The sequence below is a fragment of the Protopterus annectens genome, chromosome 4.part0 (genome assembly GCF_019279795.1).
Source record: "Protopterus annectens isolate FY-2018-M chromosome 4.part0, PAN1.0, whole genome shotgun sequence".
In the NCBI taxonomy this organism is placed as follows: Eukaryota; Metazoa; Chordata; order Ceratodontiformes; family Protopteridae; genus Protopterus; species Protopterus annectens.
Window position 1 is genome coordinate 554,515,422 of NC_056733.1, and position 26,979 is coordinate 554,542,400.

General features: G+C 38.6%; 1 protein-coding gene across 1 annotated transcript in view; it reads right to left on the reverse strand.

Moving 5' to 3' along the window:
• GRK3 (G protein-coupled receptor kinase 3) overlaps nucleotides 1-25,926 on the reverse strand; it is a 2,112,642-nt gene extending 2,086,716 nt beyond the window's left edge. The window contains exon 1 of the mRNA XM_044068485.1: nucleotides 24,207-25,926. Coding sequence (XP_043924420.1) covers nucleotides 24,207-24,319 — 113 coding nt within the window. The 5' untranslated portion in view covers nucleotides 24,320-25,926. The remainder of the gene's footprint in view (nucleotides 1-24,206) is intronic.
• Between the last annotated feature and the right edge of the window lie 1,053 nt (nucleotides 25,927-26,979).

Here is a 26,979-nt window from a genome sequence, read left to right on the forward strand (position 1 = left end):
TAATGACTGATGTATTTAAGCATCAGAATCATGCTTTGTGTTTTCCCAAAACAAAATAACTGTAATGTTTCTTACAACACAGTGTTTACATATATGACAAACATGTTTCTCTTGTTTCTGTTAGAAATGACTGGAGGAGGGGAAGCAAAGATTCAGAATGTTGAGTTTACTGTACACAGTGACAGGGTCCCTCCAAAACTTAAACATGCATTTCCACATGTAGTAGCTACAATGCTGCAACACTTCTTTCAATTATTCCTAACAAATACAGGCATACCTCTGAAATGTACAGATTTTCACAGAATGTCCAGATTTTTGCCTCATATTTTTGGTCTGTCCCTAATAAGATTTGTGGTTTTCTGGCAAATCACCATGGATAGAAGTCACTAAATAATGGCATACATCCGAGTTTCTCACTTCGTATCCTGCAGAAACTGCATGCTAATACAAATCCTGTTGTTCAAACAATCTTTTAAGTTTATAAGAGAAATATTTAAAGTGTGTCCCTATTCTTGGGCCTTTGTCCTCCCAATTAGTTTAGGCTTTGTCCAGACTGCTTACACTAAGATGTTGAGAGGTACGTATACAGGCAGCTTCTTTTTTCATTTTTTTTTTTTTTTTTTAATAGAAAACTTTGTAAAGTTTTTATTAAAGATATACCCCCATCAATTAATTTTATCCCATGGTGACATTACTAGGGCTACTTGGGAATGTGTTCCTACACATTAATGGATGTGCCCTACACACGTGCAGTGGCACATCTTTTAAAATTAATGGGTGCATTCCCCCACTACTCTGACATCACACATGCTCAGCTGATGTCACCATAGGAGAAATATCATTTTATCAACATTTTTATGAAAATATAAATCATGTATTTTAAGAATGTTGTGGGGAAAAACAATGCCACGCTGCAGTCATCCACATGCTGTGATGAGTGCCAAATTGTGCAGGGATACTTTAAGATCAGGAGCTGAATTTTCAGGCTGCAGCATTGCATTCTCAAGGGAAGTTTAACTGAAGTATCTTGCTCAAAGGCTAACACCTTTCAACTGTACAGATTTCCACAGAATATCCAGATTTTTGGCTCGTATTTTAGGACCGTTTTTCATAAATTTGTGGTTTTCTGGCAAATTAGTGGCAAACGATTAGAGATTAAAGTTAGAAAATAACAAAAGACATTTGAGTTTCAAACCATTCCCATTCCCTTCAGAAAATTCATGCTAACGCACAACCTGTTATTCTATCAACTTTCTAAGTTTGTAAGAGCAATATTAAAAAATTGCCCCTATTTTGGGGTATTTGTCCCACTTTTTCTTATGCCTTTGTCCAGATTACTTGCTCAAAGAGGTTGAGAGGTATGGACTGTTTCTGACTTGCAAGTCACTTTTTGTATTTCCTAACAGTCTGATTGAGTGCCCTGCCATTACATAAAATTAATGAAACAGAAGCATGATTGTCGCATTAACATAAACATATTTAAATTAAAACAATATGTTGTGCTCAAGAACTGTAATGTTACATTGCACTACTGCATTTGTTATTAGTTAGATAAGCTCCCTACAGCACCAAAGTTAAACATTCCATAACCACAGTCACTCAAACTTAAAAAAAATAAGACAAAATCTCATAAAAAGTGAAAGACAGGACTAGCCATACCTATCAACTTCTCTGCAAAAGAAATCTAAATAAGGCCAAAAATAATGCCCAAAATCAAGGAAGCCACAAAGTAATATTCTAACCCACATAAAAAACGTAATAGAACACAAGGTTTTGCATCAACAACAACCATCTGAACAATAACAATTATTAATTAGCAAGTTAAACTTCAATTTTGCATTATTGCAAATCCACAAACCCGTATTTGCTCACTTTCCCTTCATTCAAACTACATGCCCTCGCAGAGATTTGCTCTTACCAGCATTTACTCATATAGATTACAACTACATATTTATATACAGAGACAGAGTCTAAATATTGTGCAGACTGTGAAACAAATAAAAATGCATTCAGTAGTGTTCAGATCTATTAGTTGCTCCTACCACTTCCCCCTCTTTACTTACCTACCTAAGATTACCCCTTCTTACCTTCTCCATTCCTCACTGTATTTTAGAGCTATCATGTCTACGATTATTTTCTAAAACCACCTAGTTCTTTATGTATTTATCAGTTCTTATGCTTAGGGATAGCCCTCCATTCTTTATGCTACGTAACAACTGTCATGTCTAGGATTTATTTAACAGTGCTCATGCTAGGGTTATCCCCTCTGACCTCCCCCATTCCTTACTCTATTTAATAGTTGTCATGTCTAGGATTTATTTAACAGTGCTCATGCTAGGGTTATCCCCTCTGACCTCCCCCATTCCTTACTCTATTTAATAGTTGTCATGTCTAGGATTTATTTAACAGTGCTCATGCTAGGGTTATCCCCTCTGACCTCCCCCATTCATTACTCTGTTTAATAGTTGTAATGTCTAGGATTTATTTAACAGTCCTCATGCTAGGGTTATCCCCTCTGACCTCCCCCATTCCTGACTCTATTTAATAGTTGCCATGTCTAGGATTTATTTAACAGTGCTCATGCTAGGGTTATCCCCTCTGACCTCCCCCATTCCTTACTCCATTTAATAGTTGTCATGTCTAGGATTTATTTAACAGTGCTCACGCTAGGGTTATCCCCTCTGACATCCCCCATTCCCTTCTCCATTTAATAGTTGTCATGTCTAGGATTTATTTAACAGTGCTCATGCCTAGGGTTATCCCCTCTGACCTCCCCCATCCCTTACTCCATTTAATAGTTGTCATGTCTAGGATTTATTTAGCAGTGCTCATGCTAGGGTTATCCCCTCTGACCTCCCCCATTCCTTACTCTATTTAATAGTTGTCATGTCTAGGATTTATTTAACAGTGCTCATGCTAGGGTTATCTCCTCTGACCTCCCCCATTCCTTACTCTATTTAATAGTTGTCATGTCTAGGATTTATTTAACAGTGCTCATGCTAGGTTTATCCCCTCTGACCTCCCCCATCCCTTACACCATTTAATAGTTGTCATGTCTAGGATTTATTTAACAGTGCTCATGCCTAGGGTTATCCCCTCGGACTTCCCCCATCCCTTACTCCATTTAATAGTTGTCATGTCTAGGATTATTTTAACAGTGCTCATGCCTAGGGTTATCCCCTCTGACCTCCCCCATCCCTTACTCCATTTAATAGTTGTCATGTCTAGGATTTATTTAACAGTGCTCATGCCTAGGGTTATCCCCTCTGACCTCCCCCATCCCTTACTCCATTTAATAGTTGTCATGTCTAGGATTTATTTAACAGTGCTCATGCCTAGGGTTATTCCCCTCTGACCTCCCCCATCCCTTACTCCATTTAATAGTTGTCATGTCTAGGATTTATTTAGCAGTGCTCATGCCTAGGGCTATCCTATCTGACCCCCCCCCCATTCCTTACTCTATTTAATAGTTGTCATGTCTAGGATTTATTTAACAGTGCTCATGCCTAGGGTTATCCCCTTTGACCTCCCCCATCCCTTACTCCATTTAATAGTTGTCATGTCTAGGATTTATTTAACAGTACTCATGCTAAGGTTATCCCCTCTGACCTCCCCCATCCCTTACTCCATTGAATAGTTGTCATGTCTAGGATTTATTTAACAGTGCTCATGCCTAGGGTTATCCCCTCTGACCTCCCCCATCCCTTACTCCATTTAATAGTTGTCATGTCTAGGATTTATTTAGCAGTGCTCATGCTAGGGTTATCTCCTCTGACCTCCCCCATTCCTTACTCTATTTAATAGTTGTCATGTCTAGGATTTATTTAACAGTGCTCATGCTAGGATTATCCCCTCTGACCTCCCCCATCCCTTGCACCATTTAATAGTTGCCATGTCTAGGATTTATTTAACAGTGCTCATGCCTAGGGTTATCCCCTCGGACTTCCCCCATCCCTTACTCCATTTAATAGTTGTCATGTCTAGGATTTATTTAGCAGTGCTCATGCCTAGGGTTATCCCATCTGACCCCCCCCCCCATTCCTTACTCTATTTAATAGTTGTCATGTCTAGGATTTATTTAACAGTGCTCATGCCTAGGGTTATCCCCTTTGACCTCCCCCATCCCTTACTCCATTTAATAGTTGTCATGTCTAGGATTTATTTAACAGTACTCATGCTAAGGTTATCCTCTGACCTCCCCCATCCCTTACTCCATTGAATAGTTGTCATGTCTAGGATTTATTTAACAGTGCTCATGCCTAGGGTTATCCCCTCTGACCTCCCCCATTCCTTACTCCATTTAATAGTTGTCATGTCTAGGATTTATTTAGCAGTGCTCATGCTAGGGTTATCTCCTCTGACCTCCCCCATTCCTTACTCTATTTAATAGTTGTCATGTCTAGGATTTATTTAACAGTGCTCATGCTAGGATTATCCCCTCTGACCTCCCCCATCCCTTACACCATTTAATAGTTGCCATGTCTAGGATTTATTTAACAGTGCTCATGCCTAGGGTTATCCCCTCGGACTTCCCCCATCCCTTACTCCATTTAATAGTTGTCATGTCTAGGATTTATTTAACAGTGCTCATGCCTAGGGTTATCCCCTCTGACCTCCCCCATTCCTTACTCTATTTAATAGTTGTCATGTCTAGGATTTATTTAACAGTGCTCATGCTAGGGTTATCCCCTCTGACCTCCCCCATTCCTTACTCTATTTAATAGTTATCATGTCTAGGATTTATTTAACAGTGCTCATGCTAGGGTTATCCCCTCTGACCTCCCCTTTCTCTTACTCCATTTAATAGTTGTCAAGTCTAGGATTTATTTAACAGGGCTCATGCCTAGGGTTATCCCCTCTGACCTCCCCCATCCCTTACTCCATTTAATAGTTGTCATGTCTAGGATTTATTTAACAGTGCTCATGCTAGGGTTATCCCCTCTGACCTCCCCCATTCCTTACTCTATTTAATAGTTGTCATGTCTAGGATTTATTTAACAGTGCTCATGCTAGGGTTATCCCCTCTGACCCCCCATCCCTTACTCTATTTAATAGTTGTCATGTCTAGGATTTATTTAACAGTGCTCATGCCTAGGGTTATCCCCTCTGACCTCCCCCATCCCTTACTCCATTTAATAGTTGTCATGTCTAGGATTTATTTAACAGTGCTCATGCCTAGGGTTATCCCCTCTGACCTCCCCCATCCCTTACTCCATTTAATAGTTGTCATGTCTAGGATTTATTTAACAGTGCTCATGCCTAGGGTTATCCCATCTGACCCCCCCCCCATTCCTTACTCTATTTAATAGTTGTCATGTCTAGGATTTATTTAACAGTGCTCATGCCTAGGGTTATCCCCTCTGACCTCCCCCATCCCTTACTAGATTTATAGTTGTCATGTCTAGGATTTATTTAACAGTGCTCATGCTAGTTATCCCCTCTGACCTCCCCCATCCCTTACTCCATTTAATAGTTGTCATGTCTAGGGTTTATTTAACAGTGCTCATGCCTAGGGTTATCACCTCTGACCTCCCTCATCCCTTACTCCATTTAATAGTTGTCATGCCTAGGATTTATTTAACAGTGCTCATGCCTAGGGTTATCCCCTCTGACCTCCCCCATCCCTTACTAGATTTATAGTTGTCATGTCTAGGATTTATTTAACAGTGCTCATGCTAGAGTTATCCCCTCTGACCTCCCCCATCCCTTACTCTATTTAATAGTTGTCATGTCTAGGATTTATTTAACAGTGCTCATGCATAGGGTTATCACCTCTGACCTCCCTCATCCCTTACTCCATTAAATAGTTGTCATGTCTAGGATTTATTTAACAGTGCTCATGCCTAGGGTTATCCCCTCTGACCTCCCCCATCCCTTACTCCATTTAATTGTTGTCATGTCGAGGATTTATTTAACAGTGCTCATGCTAGTGTTATCCCCACTGACCCCCCCCCCAATTCCTTACTCTATTTAATAGTTGTCATGTCTAGGATTTATTTAACAGTGCTCATGCTAGGGTTATCCCCTCTGACCTCCCCCATCCCTTACTCCATTTAATAGTTGTCATGTCTAGGATTTATTTAACAGTGCTCATGCTAGGGTTATTCCCTCTGACCCCCCCATTCCTTACTCTATTTAATTGTTGTTATGTCTAGGATGTATTTAACAGTGCTCATGCTAGGGTTATCCCCTCTGACCTCCCCCATTCCTTACTCTATTTAACAGTTGTCATGTCTAGGATTTATTTAACAGTGCTCATGCTAGGGTTATCCCCTCTGACCTCCTCCATCCCTTACTCCATTTAATAGTTGTCATGTCTAAGATTTATTTAACAGTGCTCATGCCTAGGGTTATCCCCTCTGACCTCCCCCATCCCTTACTCCATTTAATAGTTGTCATGTCTAGGATTTATTTAACAGTGCTCATACTGGGGTTATCCCCTCTGACCTCCCCCACCCCTTACTCCATTCAATAGCTGTCATGTCTAGGATTTATTTAACAGTGCTCATGCCTAAGTTTATCCCCTCTGACCTCCCCCATCCCTTACTCCATTTAATAGTTGTCATGTCTAGAATTTATTTAACAGTGCTCATGCCTAGGGTTATCCCCTCTGACCTCCCCCATTCCTTACTCCATTTAATAGTTGTCATGTCTAGGATTTATTTAACAGTGCTCATGCTAGGGGTATCTCCTCTGACCTCCCCCATTCCTTACTCTATTTAATAGTTGTCATGTCTAGGATTTATTTAACAGTGCTCATGCTACGGTTATCCCCTCTAACCTCCCCCATTCCTTACTCTATTTAATTGTTGTCATGTCTAGGATTTATTTAACAGTGCTCATGCTACGGTTATCCCCTCTGACCTCCCCCATTCCTTACTCTATTTAATAGTTTTCATGTCTAGGATTTATTTAACAGTGCTCATGCTAGGGTTATCCCCCCTGACCTCCCCCATTCCTCACTATATTTAGTAGTTGTCATGTCTAGGATTTATTTAACAGTGCTCATGCTAGGGTTATCCCCTCTGACCTCCCCCATTCCTTACTCTATTTAATCGTTGTCATGTCTAGGATTTATTTAACAGTGCTCATGCCTAGGGTTATCTTCTCTGACCTCCCCCATCCCTTACTCCATTTAATAGTTGTCCTGTCTAGGATTTATTTAACAGTGCTCATGCCTAGGGTTATCCCTTTTCAGCTCAATTTCCTCACTCTGTTTAACAACTGTCATATCTAGGATTTATTTAACAATGCTCATACCTAGGATTATTCCCTCTGACCCCCCATTCCTTACTCTATTTAACAGCTGTCATATCTAGGATTTTTTTCTTTTACTCCTCAATATTTAATATACTGAACAGTGCTAGGATTAGCCATTTCTCCTCCCAGTCCTTAATGTGTTCAATTGTATTCATATGCCTGCACCTGTGGCACTGAGTGATGCAACTATGACTATGTCCCAAATGACCCAAGTTCGATTATCAGCTGAGGTGCTTGATGGCATAGGCAAGAGAGGATGGGCAAGGCCATCTGTAAAAGACTGAGTGCACATGTCCTGGGTTACATGGACATTGCCACCAAATGCAGCTAGCAGGTACGACTGGTGCAAGGCAACCGCACATATTTAAAAGTTAAACAAAAATACAGCCAGCACTTGAGGACTCCATGGAAAAATATATTTATTTCATCTTCCAATTCCACATACAGACCGGTTTCGGCAAAAAGCATTCTTCAGTGTACACATGGACATTGGCCTGGATTCCCTGCTGGATACCAGAGAAACTAACACATGGTCTACTGTGGGTGGACAGGGCATCCTGCTGATATCAGCTCCTTGTGGAAGACAGGGAGTGTAATGCTGATGCCCACTGCCTATTACAATCATGGTCTGTTGCTGGACATGCACAGGGGAATAGGACCTAAGGTAAAAAGCCAAACCACCCAAATGGCTGCCTTAATGATGACCCGTCTCAATCAACCTATGTGCTGCAGGTGGGAATGAATGGGCCGACTGGCTGGGAGGGGGTTGATGTTCAGTTGGCAAGGTGTAAAGTGTTAAAAAATTAGCATTCCTGCCAGGTCTATATTAAAAGACCGAAGAGGTGTTTCAGCAAACACGCCTTGGTCGACAAGTAATGAGCGAACACACTAAAGCGCAAATGCTCAAAACAGCAATTTCTTTCCCTAGGAAAGAAATTGCTTGGCTATCCCCATGTGTTCTCCCCTTTCCTCACTGTAGTGCGATCTCAGAGTTGGTATATTTAGCTAGGGGGTGTGTGGGGGGTGAAGCCCCCATGTTGCTATGTTTTAAAGTGTGTGTGTGTGTGTGTGTGTGTGTGTGTGTGTGTGTGTTTGTGCTGGCAGTTTCTTTCCCAGGGAAAGAAACCGCTGTTTTGCGCATTCGCACTTTAGTGCATTTGCTCATTACATGTCGACCAAGAGGTGTTCACTGAAACACCTCTTTGGTCTTTTCATATAGACCCTTCCTGCCTAGGATTATCTCCTCCCATAACTACATTTTTAATGTAATATAGTGCCCATACCTAGGATTACCCCAGCCTGTCCTTACTGCATTTAACATTTAAAAGTGCTCACACTTATGGCAGTCTTGACTTTGTTTTGCAATGTGAAGGTGGGAGAAACAGTCATGTGAATGATTGTCCCTTCACATCTCTCAGACTTAAGCTTATCTGATAGTGTCTGTGCCTTGGTGCCCTTCCTCACAGACCAAGCATCTAGTGTATTTAGGAATGCTCTCATCTAGGGTTACCATCCTGCCACTGACCAATCAGCATCTCATTTAATAGTACAAGTGTCTGCAGTTGTTTCATCCTTGTCTGCAGTATAGTGCTCATGTCCATGGCTGATTTCCACCTGTATTTCAAAAATGCTTTTTAAAGCGTCTGTGTCAAAGATTTACCTTCCAAATCCCCTCTTAGCACGGACTTTAAAGTAGTTCTTGGTCAGTCATTCATAGAAAAAATGTGTCTTTTATGCAAAACAAATGTTTCCAAAACTGTTTTTGCACAGTAAGTAGAATAAATGTTTATGGAAATCAACATCTTCACATTCTAATGGAAGGGGATGTGTGGTTTACCCCCTGTACTTTACTGCACCTCTGGATATGGGGGACTAATATGACATCATGCTGTTTAATAAGATGATGCTTCAGCCAGCTGACCAACATGCCACAGCTGGCCTTCTCACAAGGTCACTAATCCCAGTTTATTTATTTAGTTATTTATTTGCATTTGTTTACCAGGATAGTCTGAGTGGGCTGAAAAAAACGTTCCGCAAAGACCAGTTAAGTAGAGCTCCAGATTACTTTTACATTTTAATAAGCAGAGTGAGTAAAACTGGAAAGTTTTGAGATACAGATACCAGAGTTAACAAGAATTACATTACCTGATGACATATGAACAGTATTTTAAACAGACAAACCAATTTCACTTTGGAGAACAAGAAATAGTACACATATGGTGCACTCTACACAACTTATATGAGGCCCTGCAGTAATCAGAGAACAAAAGTAATAACAAAAGAGAAATACATGTATAAAGGGAATGCATGTATAATAGAGACTGCAGGAAAGGAGAACAATAAAAGAGCTGAAGAGAGCAGGTTAGGTGTGACTGAAAGAAAAGAGGGAACAGAAGTCATGTAAGGATGTAGAGGTAGGAAATGGAAACCCCAGAGGGGAAGGTGAGAAGGGCTGTAACTAAGTGCTATCACAACATTCATAGTAGGAGTAAAGATAGGTGTCTTACGTTTGTGAGTTCTTAGCCTGGACTAACAACTGCTGTTTTACTAATTGTTTCAAGGGTATTTTGTTGGGTCACTAATTTTACAGAAAGTGGAACAGAGTTCCACACTTTTACACACAGGAGGAGTAAAGAGTCACGTGCCGAGTTGTTGAATTTGTCTACTTGTAGTAAGTGTTTATCTTCAGAACAAAGGGTTTTGTTTGGTGAAAATTGCTGGAGGATATGGGACAGTCTCTGACATTTTTTTGAGTTAAATGTTTATGTGTAGAAAAGTCTTTGCCCCATGTCCCAGGCTGAAAAGAATGTTTAAGCGGTTTTGTCAACTGCTGCCCCTCCAATGTCCTGGTCCCAAAAAATAACATCCAGTTTTAATGTCTATGTCTGTCCTGCCTCCTTTGTCCCAATCCCAAAAGACAGATTATGTGAAGTGCTGGTTTGTAAGGTTCCTCGCCCCCTAAACACCAAATGGATGACTACATGAATTATTCATATCTAGGTTAGTCTGCCTCCTATGTCCCAATCCCAAAAGGCAGATTATGTGCAAGTCTTCTGTTTAAGGTTTCTCTTTCCATATCTCAGTCTAAAATGACTGCTTACATTCAGTATCCATATATAGGTGTGGGTGTGGGGGTCTTCCACATCGCAGTCCCATTGCTGAAGTCTCGGATAACCCTCCTTTTGATGTCCTGGTCAGCACATGTAACGCTCATGCATACATGGAAGAACATTATGACATACACACCTTACTTTGCCATGCAGTACTTAGTGAATGGAGTTTCCTACAATCCAAAACTCCCCTGCTAATCACTACATGCCACAACAAAGTATGATGGACTAATACCTTCAGGCAGCAAATCTGTTTTATTTTATGAATCCCTGCCATTAAGACAGATTACATTTCACCACAAAATGCTCTGCTGCTTTAAAATGGTACATGCTAGCTGAGTTATTGCAAGATGCATTCTGTCTGGTTTCACAGCATTAGCTAAGGTCTGTGAGTACTGTATTCTGCCAAAATAATCTTCTTCAGCCAGAGGAATGTCTAGTGTATTCCAAAAATAGAAGTACTTTTTTTCTTTTTTACATCTGTGTTGTTCTACTAAATGTTAGTATTTGGTGACTTTGTTTTCTATTTTAGTCCACTCTGTATACAGCTATATAAATACAATGAGTTTCACTTTGTGGAAGCAAACATCTAAAACACAGATGTTTCTTGCAATGTTTTTTTTTTTTTTACAGAAAACAACACTAATACTTTTTTTCACAACTAGCGTAAATAGCACAGATGCTATTATTTCAGACAGAAAACACTTTAGTTACTAGTTTTTGAAAAAAACATTCTGAAGGTTTGAAGGTGTTACAGTGTTAACAGATGTTGTAAAGGTTATTTACATATGCTGTAAATTAAATTATATGTCCAACTACAAGCAGACGGGGGCTGTGAACTGGAATACGATGAATAGCAAGAATCCCACCAGTCAGATACTTTTGATGAAAATTAAATGTAAAACTGTTTAGATTACTAAGCAGATCAACATTTAAACATTTCCTCCTGAGTTTTGGATGAAATAATCCATTCTTAATTACTATCTTGTGAAGTTTTTTTAATTGTACTATTTGATGAGCTCCTCATCTTGATGTACAAAATGAGACAAAATAAAATGAAAACACATAGCAAACTTGTATAAGCAGCTATCAATAATTGACCAATAAAATGTCCAATTTTCCTTCATACGGGTGTGTGCAAACAATCTCATGGAAAGCAAGCAAGCATGTACAAAACTGGAGATCTCAGTTAAGTATGACAAAGGCCAAGAAAAAAATGCTCTAGATTCTGATAACATAGTGACAATTCTTAAGAACATTACTAGCAGTGTTCTTTCTTACCAGAAGTGAGACACATTAACAAATATTATACAATGCCTTCCTAAAAGCGGCACGCAGTTTAACATAGCGACACAGGTTTAAAAAGCAACGGAGATCTCCGTTGCTTTTTTTTTTTTGTCTCGCTATATTAAACTAACTCTTTTTAACATTTATACAAAAATGAAAAGATCTTGTGATCTCCGTCTCCTCCTTTTTAAAAATGTTGTTCATGTTTAAATAACATTTAACATATCGAGACAGGAGGAGATATCCGTTGATATCCGATATCCGTTTTATATTTTAAACCTCTCGCATAATTAAAATTAACATTGAAAGCGAACAGAAAAAAAAAAAGCGGAGATCTTCTGTTCTCCGTTGCTTTTGCCTTTCCCCTGATGCGCTGTACAAAGCGCCACGCGCAGAACATCAGAGAAGAAGAACAGCCAGAAAACAGCTGCGGCAGGATTTAATTTAAGCATTATACAATTTTCTTAAATAGTTTCTTAAATTCTTTCTTTCTTTAAATAATATAATATAAACTTAATAACCCATGTCTGGCTACTTTGGGCTACGGTTACCTCGGTTGGGTGGTCACCACAAGTCCGCCGTAAATTTACCATTACCCACACCCGGTAAAACCTTGTATTAGCGTTACCACTATATTCAAACCATTCTTGAACAAAACAGCATTGGTTTAATATCCCCACACCAAGCCAAGGAGGTGAACAGCAAGCTGCACACCTCCCAGCACCAAGCAGACTGCCTGCCTTAGAGGTCTTCTGCCAAATAATACCATGTTAGAAACAAACTTGAGTTATCATTCGTTTACTAATACTTTTATAACTGGCTCTGTCAGTTTAGCAGATACACTGAAGAATAAAAGGCTTCGTTTTAAACGGTACCAGATGGAGACTGTAGGACAAATTCATGATAGGGCTCTAATGACCTAGAGGAAAGGGGCAATGTACAGAGTCCTTTACATTTGTTGTGTTGTAAGGTAGAGGCTATGGGCAGCACTGATAAACTATTTCCAGTTTATTTGGTTTGCGTCCCAAGAATGTTATACTGTGGTGTGAAATCCCTTTTCAGTGGAAGCCTATGAAAAAAGCTCAAGAATCAGTATGTAACTACAACAGAAGCAAAACAGACATTTTACAATGGAACAATGCTCTGTATAAGATAAGTAAGGAAAGATAAATAATGTATATATATATATATATATATATATATGTATACAAATGTACACAAACACAACTTAAAGTAAAGAAACTATACATAAAGTACATGTATTTGTATACATATATATGGAGCTAATGGTCCAGGTTGAATTGACTAAACACTGACAGTGCTAACGTTAACATGTTAATGTCAACAGCATTAACACTGGCATGCTTTTGCACATACTCAGAGGATTAAACTCAGACCACACAAATTAAAAAACACATATTTACTGGGGGGAGGGGCAAGCGCTTCTGTACCCCTATACAAACTGATAATTCTATATTCTAACTTCAGGTCTGCACAATCTCCAAGGAAAGGGCACATTCCCCAAACCAGGAAATTGTTGATCTTGCACAGCCTCGAAATGACCAACAGCAATACTTACATACATACATACATATATATATATATATATATATATATATATATATATATATATATATATATATATATATATATATATATATATATATTCATATACATGTGTGTAGATAAATGTGTGCATGTGTGTTTTTGTGTACATGACTCTTTGACAATTTATGTAATCCTTAAGCATCAACAAAAATATCTGATGTTCAAATATCAACAGTTGAAAATATGTAAATACAAAGTATTCCCATTATGTAGGAAACAAAAATTAAAATGGTCAAACCACACAGAAATATATCACAGCTATATTATATATGACATAGCAAGTGGAAGGTAACCATCTCAGATACCAAGACAGAGGTTAAAAGAATAACACAGACTGACATAATACAAAGTACAAATTTCAATGCTCTATTGCAATAAATAAATAAATGCAACAACAACACTGTATTGTTTATAAAAAAGCATGACACCTTTCTAGAGACCTTATGGTAGCATCATATTTTATTGGTGGCTGCATTGTATACGATAGTTACAAGTGATGGTGTAAAACAGGAAGTCTGTGTTGTCATTTGCTATGTTCAGTCTGCTGTCATCTGCCTGTATTCTAACTATGCTCACGTCCTTGGAATAATACCATATGGGTACTGGCCAAGATTCTGCATATGGTACCAAAGTATTCTATGTATACAAGGTCACATTCTCTTGTAAAATGTGAAGCTGTATATTTGCAGCACAGTTCCAGTTCTACACCTCATATAGTCAATATACAACTTAAGCGTCTAATAGCTATTTGATAATATATTTTTTGCAGGGAGCATGGGTTTGCTGTGACTGCTCTTTTAGTAGCTCTGGTACTACTATAGATGTAATGATTTCAGTGTACCAATCATATAAGCTCTATTTACTTCTAGACTGTAATAGTTTTTAACACATATTATTACTATTAATGTAAAATATACTTTCATGTGATCATAGGATCATTGGAGTTACAAGGCAACTGAACCACGAGGATACATCCACCTTGCCAATATCCATTGCCTCACTTTTTAAGGACAGCCAGACCAGTCATACCAGGGGTAATTTTATAACAATCCACCCAGTTGTTCAGCTTCTTTTTAATGGCAGACAGTGTGTTACTGTGCTTAAATTGCAGAGTAAGGTGTTCTAGAGAAGGAGCAGGCACTGCTTGACAAATCTATCCCTCCTCTTTGTCTTGATTATTGGTTGAAGTAGATTTAGATCTCTGGCCATAGTGTTAGTTGAACTGTTTGATTAATTGATGTATAATACTTCTTGGACTACTGGATCCCTTATAGCCTTATAGGCAAGACATGGGTCTTCCTAAGAAGTCTACACGAACCTGAGTAAAGGGATAAGGATTCTCACTTTTCTTTTTGTTAAGATTCTTCTGGCCCCTGATCTTTCAAGTTACAAACTTCTGGGGTCCTTCCAGTTGCTGTAAATGCTTAATAAGGTACTTAGCAATGTGGGTGTTTACACAATGGTGAGTCTACTCAATGTGGTGTACAAGGAGTTGAGGACTTATTTTAATCTGGAAGAAATATGTTTTGCTATGAGCTGTGCAAGGTAAAAGTTGCTCCTAAACACTACAGCAATGTGATAGTCAAATGTAACAGAGCTGTCCACCCAAGTACCCAGTTCTCTGACAACCTTAACATTCTGAAGTAGTGTGATGTCTATCCTATTAGCTGGGGCTATGGAATTAATTATCAAATGCTACAATGCTGCAATTTTAGGTATTAAGCTTGACACCATTTTTAGTACACCAGCTACTGACAAGTGTAAGCTTCTGCTGTAATTCATGTATGTAAGTGGGGGAATTGATAATGATTCCCAGCTTATAATCATCCACAAACTTTTTTTCAACCAAAAATGTTTATTTGATGAGTGGAGATCTGAGAAGCAGATGCCAAACAACAGTGGTCATAGCAAAGAGCCCTGTGGAACTCTGATAGTCACATTCATTCTTTCAGAGGATGCATCCTCAACTTTTACGGTGTACGTCCTGTCTCTAAGTCACTTGGCTATCCACCTAACCACATATGGGTCAGTTTGTAGCTCTTTCAACTTGTCTATAATATTTGCATGTGATATGGTACTGAATGCTTTGCTGAGGTCAAGGTATGCTGTACGGCCAGCTCATCTACAGTCTAGCCTGAGTAACCCTCTCAATGAAGTTCACAAAATTCATTAAAATAGATATTCCCTTGACAAAGCCAAACTGCTGAGGGACGAATCTAATAAGATTTCTATTATGGTAGCTAATTTGGTCAGTTGCTGGACCTTTTCTCCTCGGGCCACCACTGAAAACGAGCTCTTCTTGGCCCAGTGGACTTCCCGGTCATCAAACTGAAATAAAATAAATGAATATAATGATGATATATTATACTGCCTTACATGTAAGACACAATAGGATAATGGGTCTGTGGTGGGTCCACACCACCCTTGTGCATTGTGGCATCACAACAGTTGACTACCACTCCCAAGCAACAAAGCCATTTACTTCAGGCTGAAGTGGCTAAGAAGTGGATGCACTAGTGCTTGCTTAGTGCTATTAATTAGACAACCAAGTATGTTCTCAGGGTTCATGGATGAGGTATTCTTTGTTTTGAACTGTACTTTCATGCTCTTTCATAATAGCTGGTGGCTTAATTCCATCAGGGATAAGTGGGTTTTGAAGAGAAGTCTCCAGGTGAAGTTGGCACTAAATGTATTTGCCAGTATGGTGACAATATCTTCTGTATTAGAGTTGTTGTTACTATTATGAATAAGCTTGGAGAAATCTGGGAGGAAATTTTTGTTATTTTTCTGACATGTCACATGACTGAGGAAGGGTTTGTAGTTGTCTTTGATTTCTGTACTTAGTCTGAATTCATAGGATGGGTGGTGCTGCGGTAGCGTTGTCGCCTCAGAGTAAGACGTTGTCCTGTTCGATTCTCAGCTAGAGCGTCTTCTGTGTGGAGACATGTGTGAATGGGCGTACCTTCGTTGAAGGTTGTGCATCAGGGTCGGCAACTCGGCACATAAAAATCTACTGCCAATCATTAGCGGACCGGAGTTCCGCTGTGGCGACCCCTAACCGGGAAAAAGCCGAAAAGACACAAACAAGTCTGAATTCATAGGATGCCTTCATTTTTCTTACGTCCATTTTTAGTTTCTTATCTCTGCTTGATATTCTGCTTAGTTTGGTGGTCATTTGTTCTGCTGCATTGGTTTAGGAGTTTCTTTCTTTTATTTAGTAGGTTACTAAGGCTTTAGGACCACCACTCTGCTTTGCTTTTAGACCTCTCTATTTGCTTGGATTTAGTTGTAAATTCCAATGTAATACATTTGCATAGGTCCAAGTAGAATTTTTCTGCATAACTCTTTGAAGTGTCAACTATATGGTTGTTTTGGTTCCTGGGTTAAAATATTTGTTTGAGAAAAAATATAGACGTAGATAAATAACGGTCTGATCACTAAGTTAACTGTATTCTAGTCTAGCCTAGCAAAAAAGTCAATTTGGTGGGTGAATAATTGAAGGTAATAGGATTTTGGGCTCTGGTTAAGTTATTGATTTGGGTTAAAATAACAAATGTAGACAGAAGAAGGGAAAAATGTTCAGGCACCAAAAACAGATATGCAAGTAAATAATGATGTCTAGACTGGCTATGAAATCACCTTTAGACTACAACAAAGTATCATGCTTAACTCTATAATTTATACAGCTTTAATTGGAAGGTGGAGTAAACTAAGGTCCTAACAGAGAATCTGAAACTGAGGGTATCTGCATCTCTCAAATACTGCATTAGGTGGCTCTGCACACAGCACCACCTCCCAATGTTAAGCTGAATACAAAAAGTGAAAGGACATAAGCAGTTAGACCTCCTGCTTGCTTACAATTATACTCCTTTTCTAACTAACTATAAATTGCTCTCTATAGTGCTTTTCATCCCCAGGAATTCTGCCAGAAATAGAAATAAATGAATAAATAGCTACAGAGAGTAGCTCAACATGTACTGAAGGAGATTATACTTAACAACAAAGTAAACCACAAACAGATTTGCTTTCTGCAGCAAAAACAGTACATTCTGGTAATGTATATGGTAAGGTAGTAATTCTCATCCATCATCTCACTGCTTCGATTTCCATGAAAAAATGTCACACATTTTATTTAGTAAGTGGTTCACCACAACATGTAAATCAAAACAAAAATGATGAAAAGTACACAAGATATGTAAACACAAAAACACAAAACATAATGAATGTTTGCATGCTCCCTCATTTACATTGCCAGCCCAAGCCCAAAGAGAATGAACCCAAAGGAATCGCTTGTTGTGTCGCTGACAACTCTTCAGACCACTAGTGTTATAGGATTATTACTCAAGCCTAATTCTAACGGATGTGAAATCATTCTGTGTCGCTGACAACTCTTCAGACCACTAGCGTTATAGGATTATTACTCGATCCTAATTCTAACGGATGTGAAATCATTCTGTGTCGCTGACAACTCTTCAGACCACTAGTGTTATAGGATTATTACTCGAGCCTAATTCTAATGGATGTGAAATCATTCAGCACGACTAAAGTCAAAGCATAAACTATTCATTACCTTCTTAAGTGGATCACATCAGCTTAGTGATAAATAAATGTGACTGCATTAACATACATGACTTCATCGCGAATCCTCAAAATTATGTGACAATTATATTTTACATGTTAGCATTTGCCTTCTCTCTCTCTCTGAATTTTTTCATGTTCCATCTCACTCTGTCTCTATTTCCCCAGCTTTCTGTATTATGCAATCTGTCCAGTGGAGACAACTCCAAAGTCAGGCTTAGTGGTTTTCCTTACATACATCCTATGCATCCCAGTTTACATAGGAATGAGTTTTGGGCCATACGTTTAAATGCTTACCAGATTCTGTCATGAAACTGGGCTACAAGTAGAGTTAAATGTGTTTATCCCAGCATCTGGCTCTGTACTATCAATGCACATGAAACTAAACTGATGCGTTATTTCCCATAACTGTGATAAATACCACTATATAGTACATTCTCTTATAAGAGTTACAGCTTCAGGGCTTTACTGCCCCAGAAAGCTATTTTCCTAGTTTACTTCCTCAGATGTGATATATGCCCTAATAATGAGATGCCTGTGTCAAAATATAGCACATTACCTACTTGTGTGCAATTAAAAACTATTGTGTTGGTTCCATGATAATTTGCTAAGTATCATTAAATGCAATTTTTCTCTGACTGGAGAAAGTGAGTTGCCTTAAGGATGTTCACTTCTTCTTTTGTCTCCAGCATTCAGCCCCATTCGGCTCACAACCATTTTTTTAATCAACTAAGAGAGGGTTAGTAAGGAAATAAAGTTTTTACAAAACTTAGTAAAGTATGGAAGTCAGAGATAATGGCAACCGCTATACAGAAATTGAAATGTTCTACAGCACTTGTATCTGTATAATTGTGTTCCTACTTCCAGGAAGATTATATTGCGCAGAGGGAAGTAAGGCCCCACATCACATGATATTTTGAAGTCTGTTTACAGTTCTTAGCACAACCCTGCACCACAAGCATAGGATAAAGGGAACATATATACTTTACTGTCAATAAAATGTCATAGTTCTGTAAATGTCAGTTATAAGTCCAGATGATATCAGACAGAAGTCCTTTCCCAAGACTTATGTAGATCTTGGAGGACCAAGACACCAGTTTGGTTGGGCTGCTAGTCATGTGATTTTCTGGCACAATGACAAGGTAACCAGGTCATAAATGCTATGAAAGGCAATGTCACGTGACCTCTTGTAAGCCATAACTGTGCATGCTAGAATATCCAGCTGCTAATGAGATATGTGCAACCAACAGATGTGCTTGTAATGGCAAGTCTTAATTTATGCATGGATTGACTGTCAAAAGACTATCTGGTTCTATAGTATGCCTGCAAAATGTTCTAATAGGTTATATCCAGATAACAAAAATAATATTATAAAACAGGGAACAGAAACAAAACATTAGCTGGAATGATCAAGGTGCAATGCTAAGCACTTTTATTTTGTATCAAGCTTGCTAATAAAATGTACAGACAGAAACAGGACTTATACCTCTGGTGTCTTTCTGACAAGCAGGCATAATCACACATCAGTGTTCCAGTGTAACAACTATAAACAATAACATGTACACTTAAGACAGCAAAAGAAAACACTGTCTAGACCAGTACCAAAGAAAACTTATCACATAATAGCAGTTTAGGATACTGCAGTTTTAGCTTTAACTACCATAAATAAAAGCACTGACCATATCAGTACAAACGTTGTTTGTCTTTATTGTAACTATATATCAAAAATAGGGTTTTCTTTTCTTTACCATTTAAAACAAGCACTATTAACTCTGTATTCAGAATACAGAATAAATAGTGCTTGTTTTAAATGGTAAAGAAAAGAAAACCCTATTTTTAATAGATAGTGAAAATCTACTGCCAATCATTAGCGGACCGGAGTTCCGCTGTGGCGACCCATAACCGGGAAAAGCTGAAAGACAACAACAACTATTTATTCTGTATTCAAATCATTTGTTTGCCCAGCTAATACAGGTGCAAGCAATTCTAGAATGCTGTATGCAATGCTATGCATTCATTTTCTCCAAAATAGCTAAAACTGTTGATCTCTTTAAAATTATTAGGCATGTACTTTGTAAGATATGTTGGACATGATATTGTTGATACTTGAGGGTTTTTTTTCCAACTGTGACTATATATATATATATATATATATATATATATATATATATATACTTAGATTTATTAATACATTGTAACTACAGTCATTCCATGCATAGTAAACTTTGCAGTTCTGACATTGTAATGGCTCCGTCAGCAGAATTCTTGTACTGTTATCATGCAGGCTTTGATTTAGTATTGTAAAGGGGGTTCTATGTTACAGTCAGACAAATTACATACAGAGAAAGTGCTTGCTAAACATTAAAATGTTAGGCTGGTTCAATACAACTCACATACATAAAGCACCTGAAGTGTTTTCTTTAGGTGTATTGCTCTAACTGAAATATCAGAGTGCACCTTAAAAACACTACACACATCTAGATCAGTAAATTCAGTATATACCCCAGATAGATTGTCCCTGCAGATATTATATGTCTACGAAGTGCAGCTTCCAGATAAAAGCTTAATGTCCTAATGGTTCCAAGGGAAATGCCCCCTTTGACCTCTCACTTGTACTATGAGGCTGTTCTTTTCCAGTGGGATAATGTGTGATGAAGGGTATATTTCTGAAGGATAATTACTTCTTCAGTGATCACGTTAACAGAACAGGATAGGGTTAAAACAGAAAAACTAAAAAAAAAAATACATATATATATATATATATATATATATATATATATATGGTTCTACCTGACTTCGTCGACAGCGCAGAAGACCGACAGCGAATTGAGCTCCAGAAGATCGCGAGTGGCAGAACATCGACAATGCAGAAGACCGCGGATGACAACACCAACGCCGAGGATGCCGACATGGGGAAAGGCTGTGTGAGTATGCGGTGATGACGACGAGGCAGGTAAGTGTGGAGATTGACGGTCTGTGGGGATAGGGGTGGGTTAAGTGAGTTAGGGTTAGGGAGCGATAGGGGTGGGTTAAGTGAGTTAGGGTTAGGAGCGATAGGGGTGGGTTAAGTGAGTTAGGGTTAGGGAGCGATAGGGGGGTTAAGTGAGTTAGGGTTAGGGAGCGGGTAGGTAAGTGACCTTAGGGTTAGGTAAGGTTTAGTGTGGGCTTGTAAGGATTTTGGTGTGCTTGTGTTGTGTGTGGTTTGTGGAATGGGGATGTGTTTTGTTTTAATTGTTATTGTGGTGTGTGCAGTGTATGGGGTTTCGTGTTTGTGCTACGGTTATTTCGTTGTCGGTTATGTGTGGTTTCGTGTTTATGGACTGTCGAATATGTGGTGTCGGTGATGTGGTTGTCGGTGTTGTGTGGTTTCGATTATGTCAGGTAGAACCATATATATATATATATATATATACTTGGTAGAGCATATAACCATAAAGTTTCTCAATTTTTCACAGCAACAGTATGCAATATATTAACTATGCTGCCAGACTACACCAATAAACTACAAAAAAAAAAAAAAACATTAAAGCATGATATCGGGTAGGAGGACTCAGAATATGGGAATGCTATCAATGATTTATCAGTCCTAGTTTTGAAGATTAAGGTTGACTATGTCACTGGGTTACTTTAGTACAAGCAGACTTATTAATGCATTGATTGCAAAACTATCTTTGTACGGCAAAGTTAAATAATACAATCCTATTTTCTTGTAAGTCAATATGCCAAACAATGTCTGCTTTATAGACTGCAATATGCATCTGTTGATATGTGCAACAACAATTTGCCTGGTAGAACATTAAACTGCTTTTTAGCATTAGGTGTTTATTTAATTAGGTGGCTTCTGCAGCATGAATGTACTAGTGATGTTATTTGCTTTATAACAGCCCTTCTGTTTCACATCCACAGCGATGTACTTTGCTTAGCTGATAAGTCATCAGTAATTAGCATGCCTCAAATATGGCATAGCTTGTAAAACAGGCCTAATAGCAAGGCATTGATTCTGTAGCATTTCTTTCCAATTCTTATTCTTGGAAAACAGATACAATAAACTAGAATTATGCAACAAGAGCAAACCAGTACTGAACAAGCATCATTTTCTAGTTCGGTTTTTCTTCAGTGTATATGCAGTATGTATAAAATGACAGCAAGTTACCAACACACTAGGCAACAAACACGCAGTTTGATTTCCAAAACTGACTACATTAAGAAGCATTCAAATAAGTGTGTGTTTTTACTGGCTTCTTTGTAACTACAATCTATCCAGTTTTATTTTACTTCAGTCTAAAAAGTTTTACATACCAATACATGAGTACCAAATGCAGCATATGAGAGAGGGCATTTATCAACTCCATAGCTTCTGCCCTTTGTATGAATTATGCCATAGTCAAATTTCCATTCCCAGGAAAAGACCTGCCAAAATGTTGATTTTAAGTCAAAATGGTGAAACTATATTGTTTTAAATTATTCAGTCATTCTAGTGTTGGTTTGTTTGGACTTTAGTGTTTTTGTAGAGACTGTTCCTAGGAAGTGGAATGATATAGACAGATTATAAACATGACAATAATTTGTAGCCCACCTGAATTAATGCTACAAAAGTATGGCATGTCATGTAATCTCACTCACCTTAAAACATATATCGGGCCATGGTCAAGCCCACAGCCCCAAAGCAACACAAGATTGACAAGCATTGTATGATTTTTTTTCATAATTATAGAGTTAGTAGTTTCAATTCATCAGTGAGTTTCTCTTTTAAAAGTAACAAACCGTCTGCTCAGCACATGAGGATGAGAAGGAAAATGTCTGAATACAATCCGACTTATTTTTTAATGTCTGTAAATTTTCTATAGGCCTGAAATACTATCAGTTAAGCCAGCACCTGACTGTACAATGGGAGATGAATGTATGTATATGAAAAGCCTTCTGTGTGGGGTTTCAAATGATTCCTCAACATTTCTCAAAATCCTAGCAGTAAAGTAGAGGAGGACTGTTACACAAATGGTAGGGAATCATGCTGCAAGAATTGACAACATGGGTGATGGGTAGCAAATACACCCCTTGTGAGACAAAAGCACTGTCTCTGTGTCTCACATATTAATAATGTATGTAGTAAGATAAGGAATGAGAGCATATAAAACACCAAAAGGGAAGATATACACATCTGTCGCAACTACTGCTCCTTTTACCTTTGCTAGAAATGAATAAAAACTGCAAAAATAACCTGCAGCACTGATGCATTCCAAAGAAGGTGAGCAATTATAAAATGTAAGTTATTGAGAAATACTCTGATGGAAAAAACAATATATTCATTTAACTGTGGAGGGGGAAATTAATTGACCTTGTCAACCAGCTGAAGTATTAAGTGTCAGTATAACAGATAAGTATGTCCATTGTTTAGACCAAAGTAGCACTGCTTTGTTATATGAACTCTGGGACTTGGGAGAGTGGAGAATTGCCAACCCTGAAAACCTAACAAAGTCCATAGCAAAGCATCTTCTTACTTTCATAACTGTAGAAGAATTCAGGTCAAAGAGTAAATTAAGTAAATAATTACTCAGAATAATATGTCACAGTTATGTTAAGACCTGCAGAATACCTTACAAGTGAAATAAGGCATTAAATAGACACAAGCCTAAATATGTTATGGTATGCTATCCCTTACTGTTTATATTCTGTTTTTCTCTCTCTAGAACCCACACACAAACTTAAAGAATCAGGGAATTGAAGGTAAACATATAAATACATAGGCAGATCTAAACTATAAAGGCACTTTAAATATGTTTACACAACTGAACAAGTGTACAGGCCAGTACAAAAAAAACTGTGTGAGAATATCTTTCCATCTTATGTCTGTTTGTAAACGGACACTTCAGGGTATGCTTATAACCAAGAGCACCTCAGTCCTTGCTATGTATCAGATATAAACATGGATGTATTACTCTGCATAGAGTATTCTTTGGGATTCAGATTAAAATGAAGAGTGCGTGTGCATTATACTCATACAACTATCACGCACCAAAATGATTTATCACAAAAGGGGGGGGGGGGTGAGTGAGTCATTCATATATGTTACATAAATACCAACATACCAATCTATTACATTTATTTCCTACAGGTATTTTACAGCCTGTCTTCAAGTGGTAATATTTATTTGCTTGCTCATTTATTCATTTATTTGGTGGTTTTGTCAAATGTATCCATCTTGTGCAGATGCTTATTAGTTCTAAAATAAATGTTTGCATTTAACGTCTAATATGTTCTTATTTTATTCACTTGTGTAAGTACCTAGAATGGTCAAAGGTCAACATACTTCCACTTCTCTTTTAAGCGGTCAGATTTGCTATATGTTTGAACCATAGTGCTTACCTTGGTTCAGGTAAGATGATTTTCTTGCTGGCTCTGGCAGCTGGAGTAGATTTGCTTTTCTCCATTGCCATCAGATAGCTGACATCTGCCAGCACCGCCTCCAGATCCGCCATATTGAGATCAGGCACCGAAATAATCCCCACAAGACAATCAAAAGAATTCAGCAAATGCACGGAAATATATATTTAGAAAGAACACTCCAAAAAACTGACTCAGTGTAGCGGGAAGCTGGGCTGTCACACACATACACACTCTGTAATCCTCAGGCTCTAAAGAAGTCAGCATTCACTTTACGTTAGAGGCAGCTGTCAAATTGGGGACTGTGATCCAACCAGTACTATACAGAAAAAAATTCACAGTTCCATAAACCACTGAACAAAAAAAATTGTAATATAAATACCCTCAGCAACCCATACGGGGGACACGGTTACAGTTCCCCTAAAATGTTTTTTAAGCTGACATACAGGCGTGAGGATAGTTGAGGGCAGAACCACTGGGTTAGGAGAATTTCATTGCTGCAAATAAAATGTATCTCCGTAGCAGAAATCAGTAGTGGAAATGCGGTGACAGTTGTAAACCATACAAGCGCAGCAGTATGACAACACATTTACAACTGCAAGTTGCCCAGTGCGTTGTTATAATTAGTAAAGGATGCCAGATTTAGTGTGCAACGGAGTCAACAGTATGTTCGAGTCCCTGGCATACTAGAAAATGGTACAAACACGGTCAGGGTTTGCCCCATACCAATACCCCTGGCAGTTCCGGTCCTCCACAGAAGGGCAGGGGAAATGGGGCTTCTGTACTTATTTACCTCATTTTAGCACATCTTATTTTAAAACTGTGAGAATGCAGTTGTCTTTCCAGGGGCAAAAGACAGAATAAAAATGTTGCCAAGAAACTACTCACAGGAGCTACGGGGTGTCTCTCATTATAAAGAAAAATACGTTAAAATCAAACTGTTCTAGTTAGATGATAAAAAGAAAACTGCAGTTTTTCAAAGGCTTTTGTGATCTAATGCAAAAGAAAACGGAAATAAGATGTTGTTCTCCAAAATCCTAGCAGTCACGATGGGCATTCTCTCAGCGACCTGCTTCACTGCAAACCTGCAAGTGAGTGAGATCTGACAGCTCAGTTATGGTGCCTGCTGCAGCAGAAATTAGTAACCCAAGTAAAGCACAAAAACAAGACAATTCAGTAAATCCAAATTCCTCCACAACCGATCTGAGCCGCTGGTTTATGTTCCTTTGCACGAATCCAGCTTTTGAGATCTGGTCACGCCGCTGTTCTTACTATCCACGAGTCTCAATCCGCTTCCTTCCCGGGTAACTGCAGCTGCAAAGTGCCCCAGCTAGGCATTAGCTCAGACAGGGTTACAGACAACAGCCCGTACTGGATCCTTGTTACTTAAACCCGTCGTATATGCTGCAATCACCCAAGACAACCATTATATGTTTAGAGTTCTTTATGTCAAGCGGGGTGTACTAGGCAGTGCCCGTACAGCTCGAAAACAAGCAGTTGCTGCTTCTGCGATGTGAGTTACTTCCTCTCCAGGGTGACCGAAGGAGCGGCCTCTTGCAAAGCATGGAGCTGGATCTCAGCAAAGTCAGCAGCGCTGGGATTGCATGCTCATCCACACACTGCTGCAAGAAGGGCACAGCTGTAGGAGGCAGTAGTTTACTTGGTCATTGGGGACCACGACCACTGCTTGCACTAGAAGCCATCATCAGGTGATTAGTTTGTCCCATTATTTGTCGAAGATGAACTGTCAAAAGGTTGTCAGACATATGGGTGTAGCAATGTATGCATCGTGTAATGCATGGTGTCCAAATTGTACGCTAACATGATGCATTAACTCAAGAGAACGTTGTGTCCTACCTTCGCACAAACATAATTATAATCTCTTTACTTCCTTGCATAGTACTATTGCTAGTAAGATACTGCAAACAAAAGGGTAGCTGCAGATAGGGTCAGTGGCTGAACGAGAAATTGGATGTTCATTTTGGAAATCTGTGACTGCAGACCCTGATGTCAAGTATTTGGAAAGGAGTCACTCTGCCTAGCTGTTGGCTAGATTAGCACCTGCCGAAAGAGCAGTTTCTTTCGGGAATGTATTGCCTCTGAGTCTGGCGTAAATATCACATTTCAGCATTCCCACGAAACAAATATGATGACACGTATTAAGTGATTTACATTTCATCTCTGCAGCAGTAAATACAAGGCAACCCCGTCAACAATCTGTTGCAGGTACCTAGCAAAATTTTAGTCAGAAGCAAGCATAACACTAAATCACTTCCTGAAAACAGGACAGTGGGTGCCAATACACTACCCCCTGCAGGATCCAAGATCACAAAGCAGTTATGTAAACATGTTGTCTGTTGCAGAGCTGCCGCATTTTTATGTTTAATAAATCTGTGCCTGTTATAATCTCCATGGTCTGCAACAAAATATACTGGCACAATAATCACCCCCTCTGCCTCCCTTCTCCTCTGTCCCCTGTTTTTTCTTTCATCATATATCTATCCTACGTGCATATTATATCTACCTCTCTGATTATTTCTATATCTCCAACAAGTCTCCATTTAATACTTAGCATTTCTACTACCTTATTCCTCTCCCTAAATATAAATAAATGTCTCTTTTTTTAATGCCATGACTTTAACCTGATATTGTGTGACTTAACCTCTCTTCAACACATTCTAATCACAGTATGTATTTATGCTTTTTGTTCTAAGGATATATAAGACAAATCTTTATTCATCCTATGTAAATATGC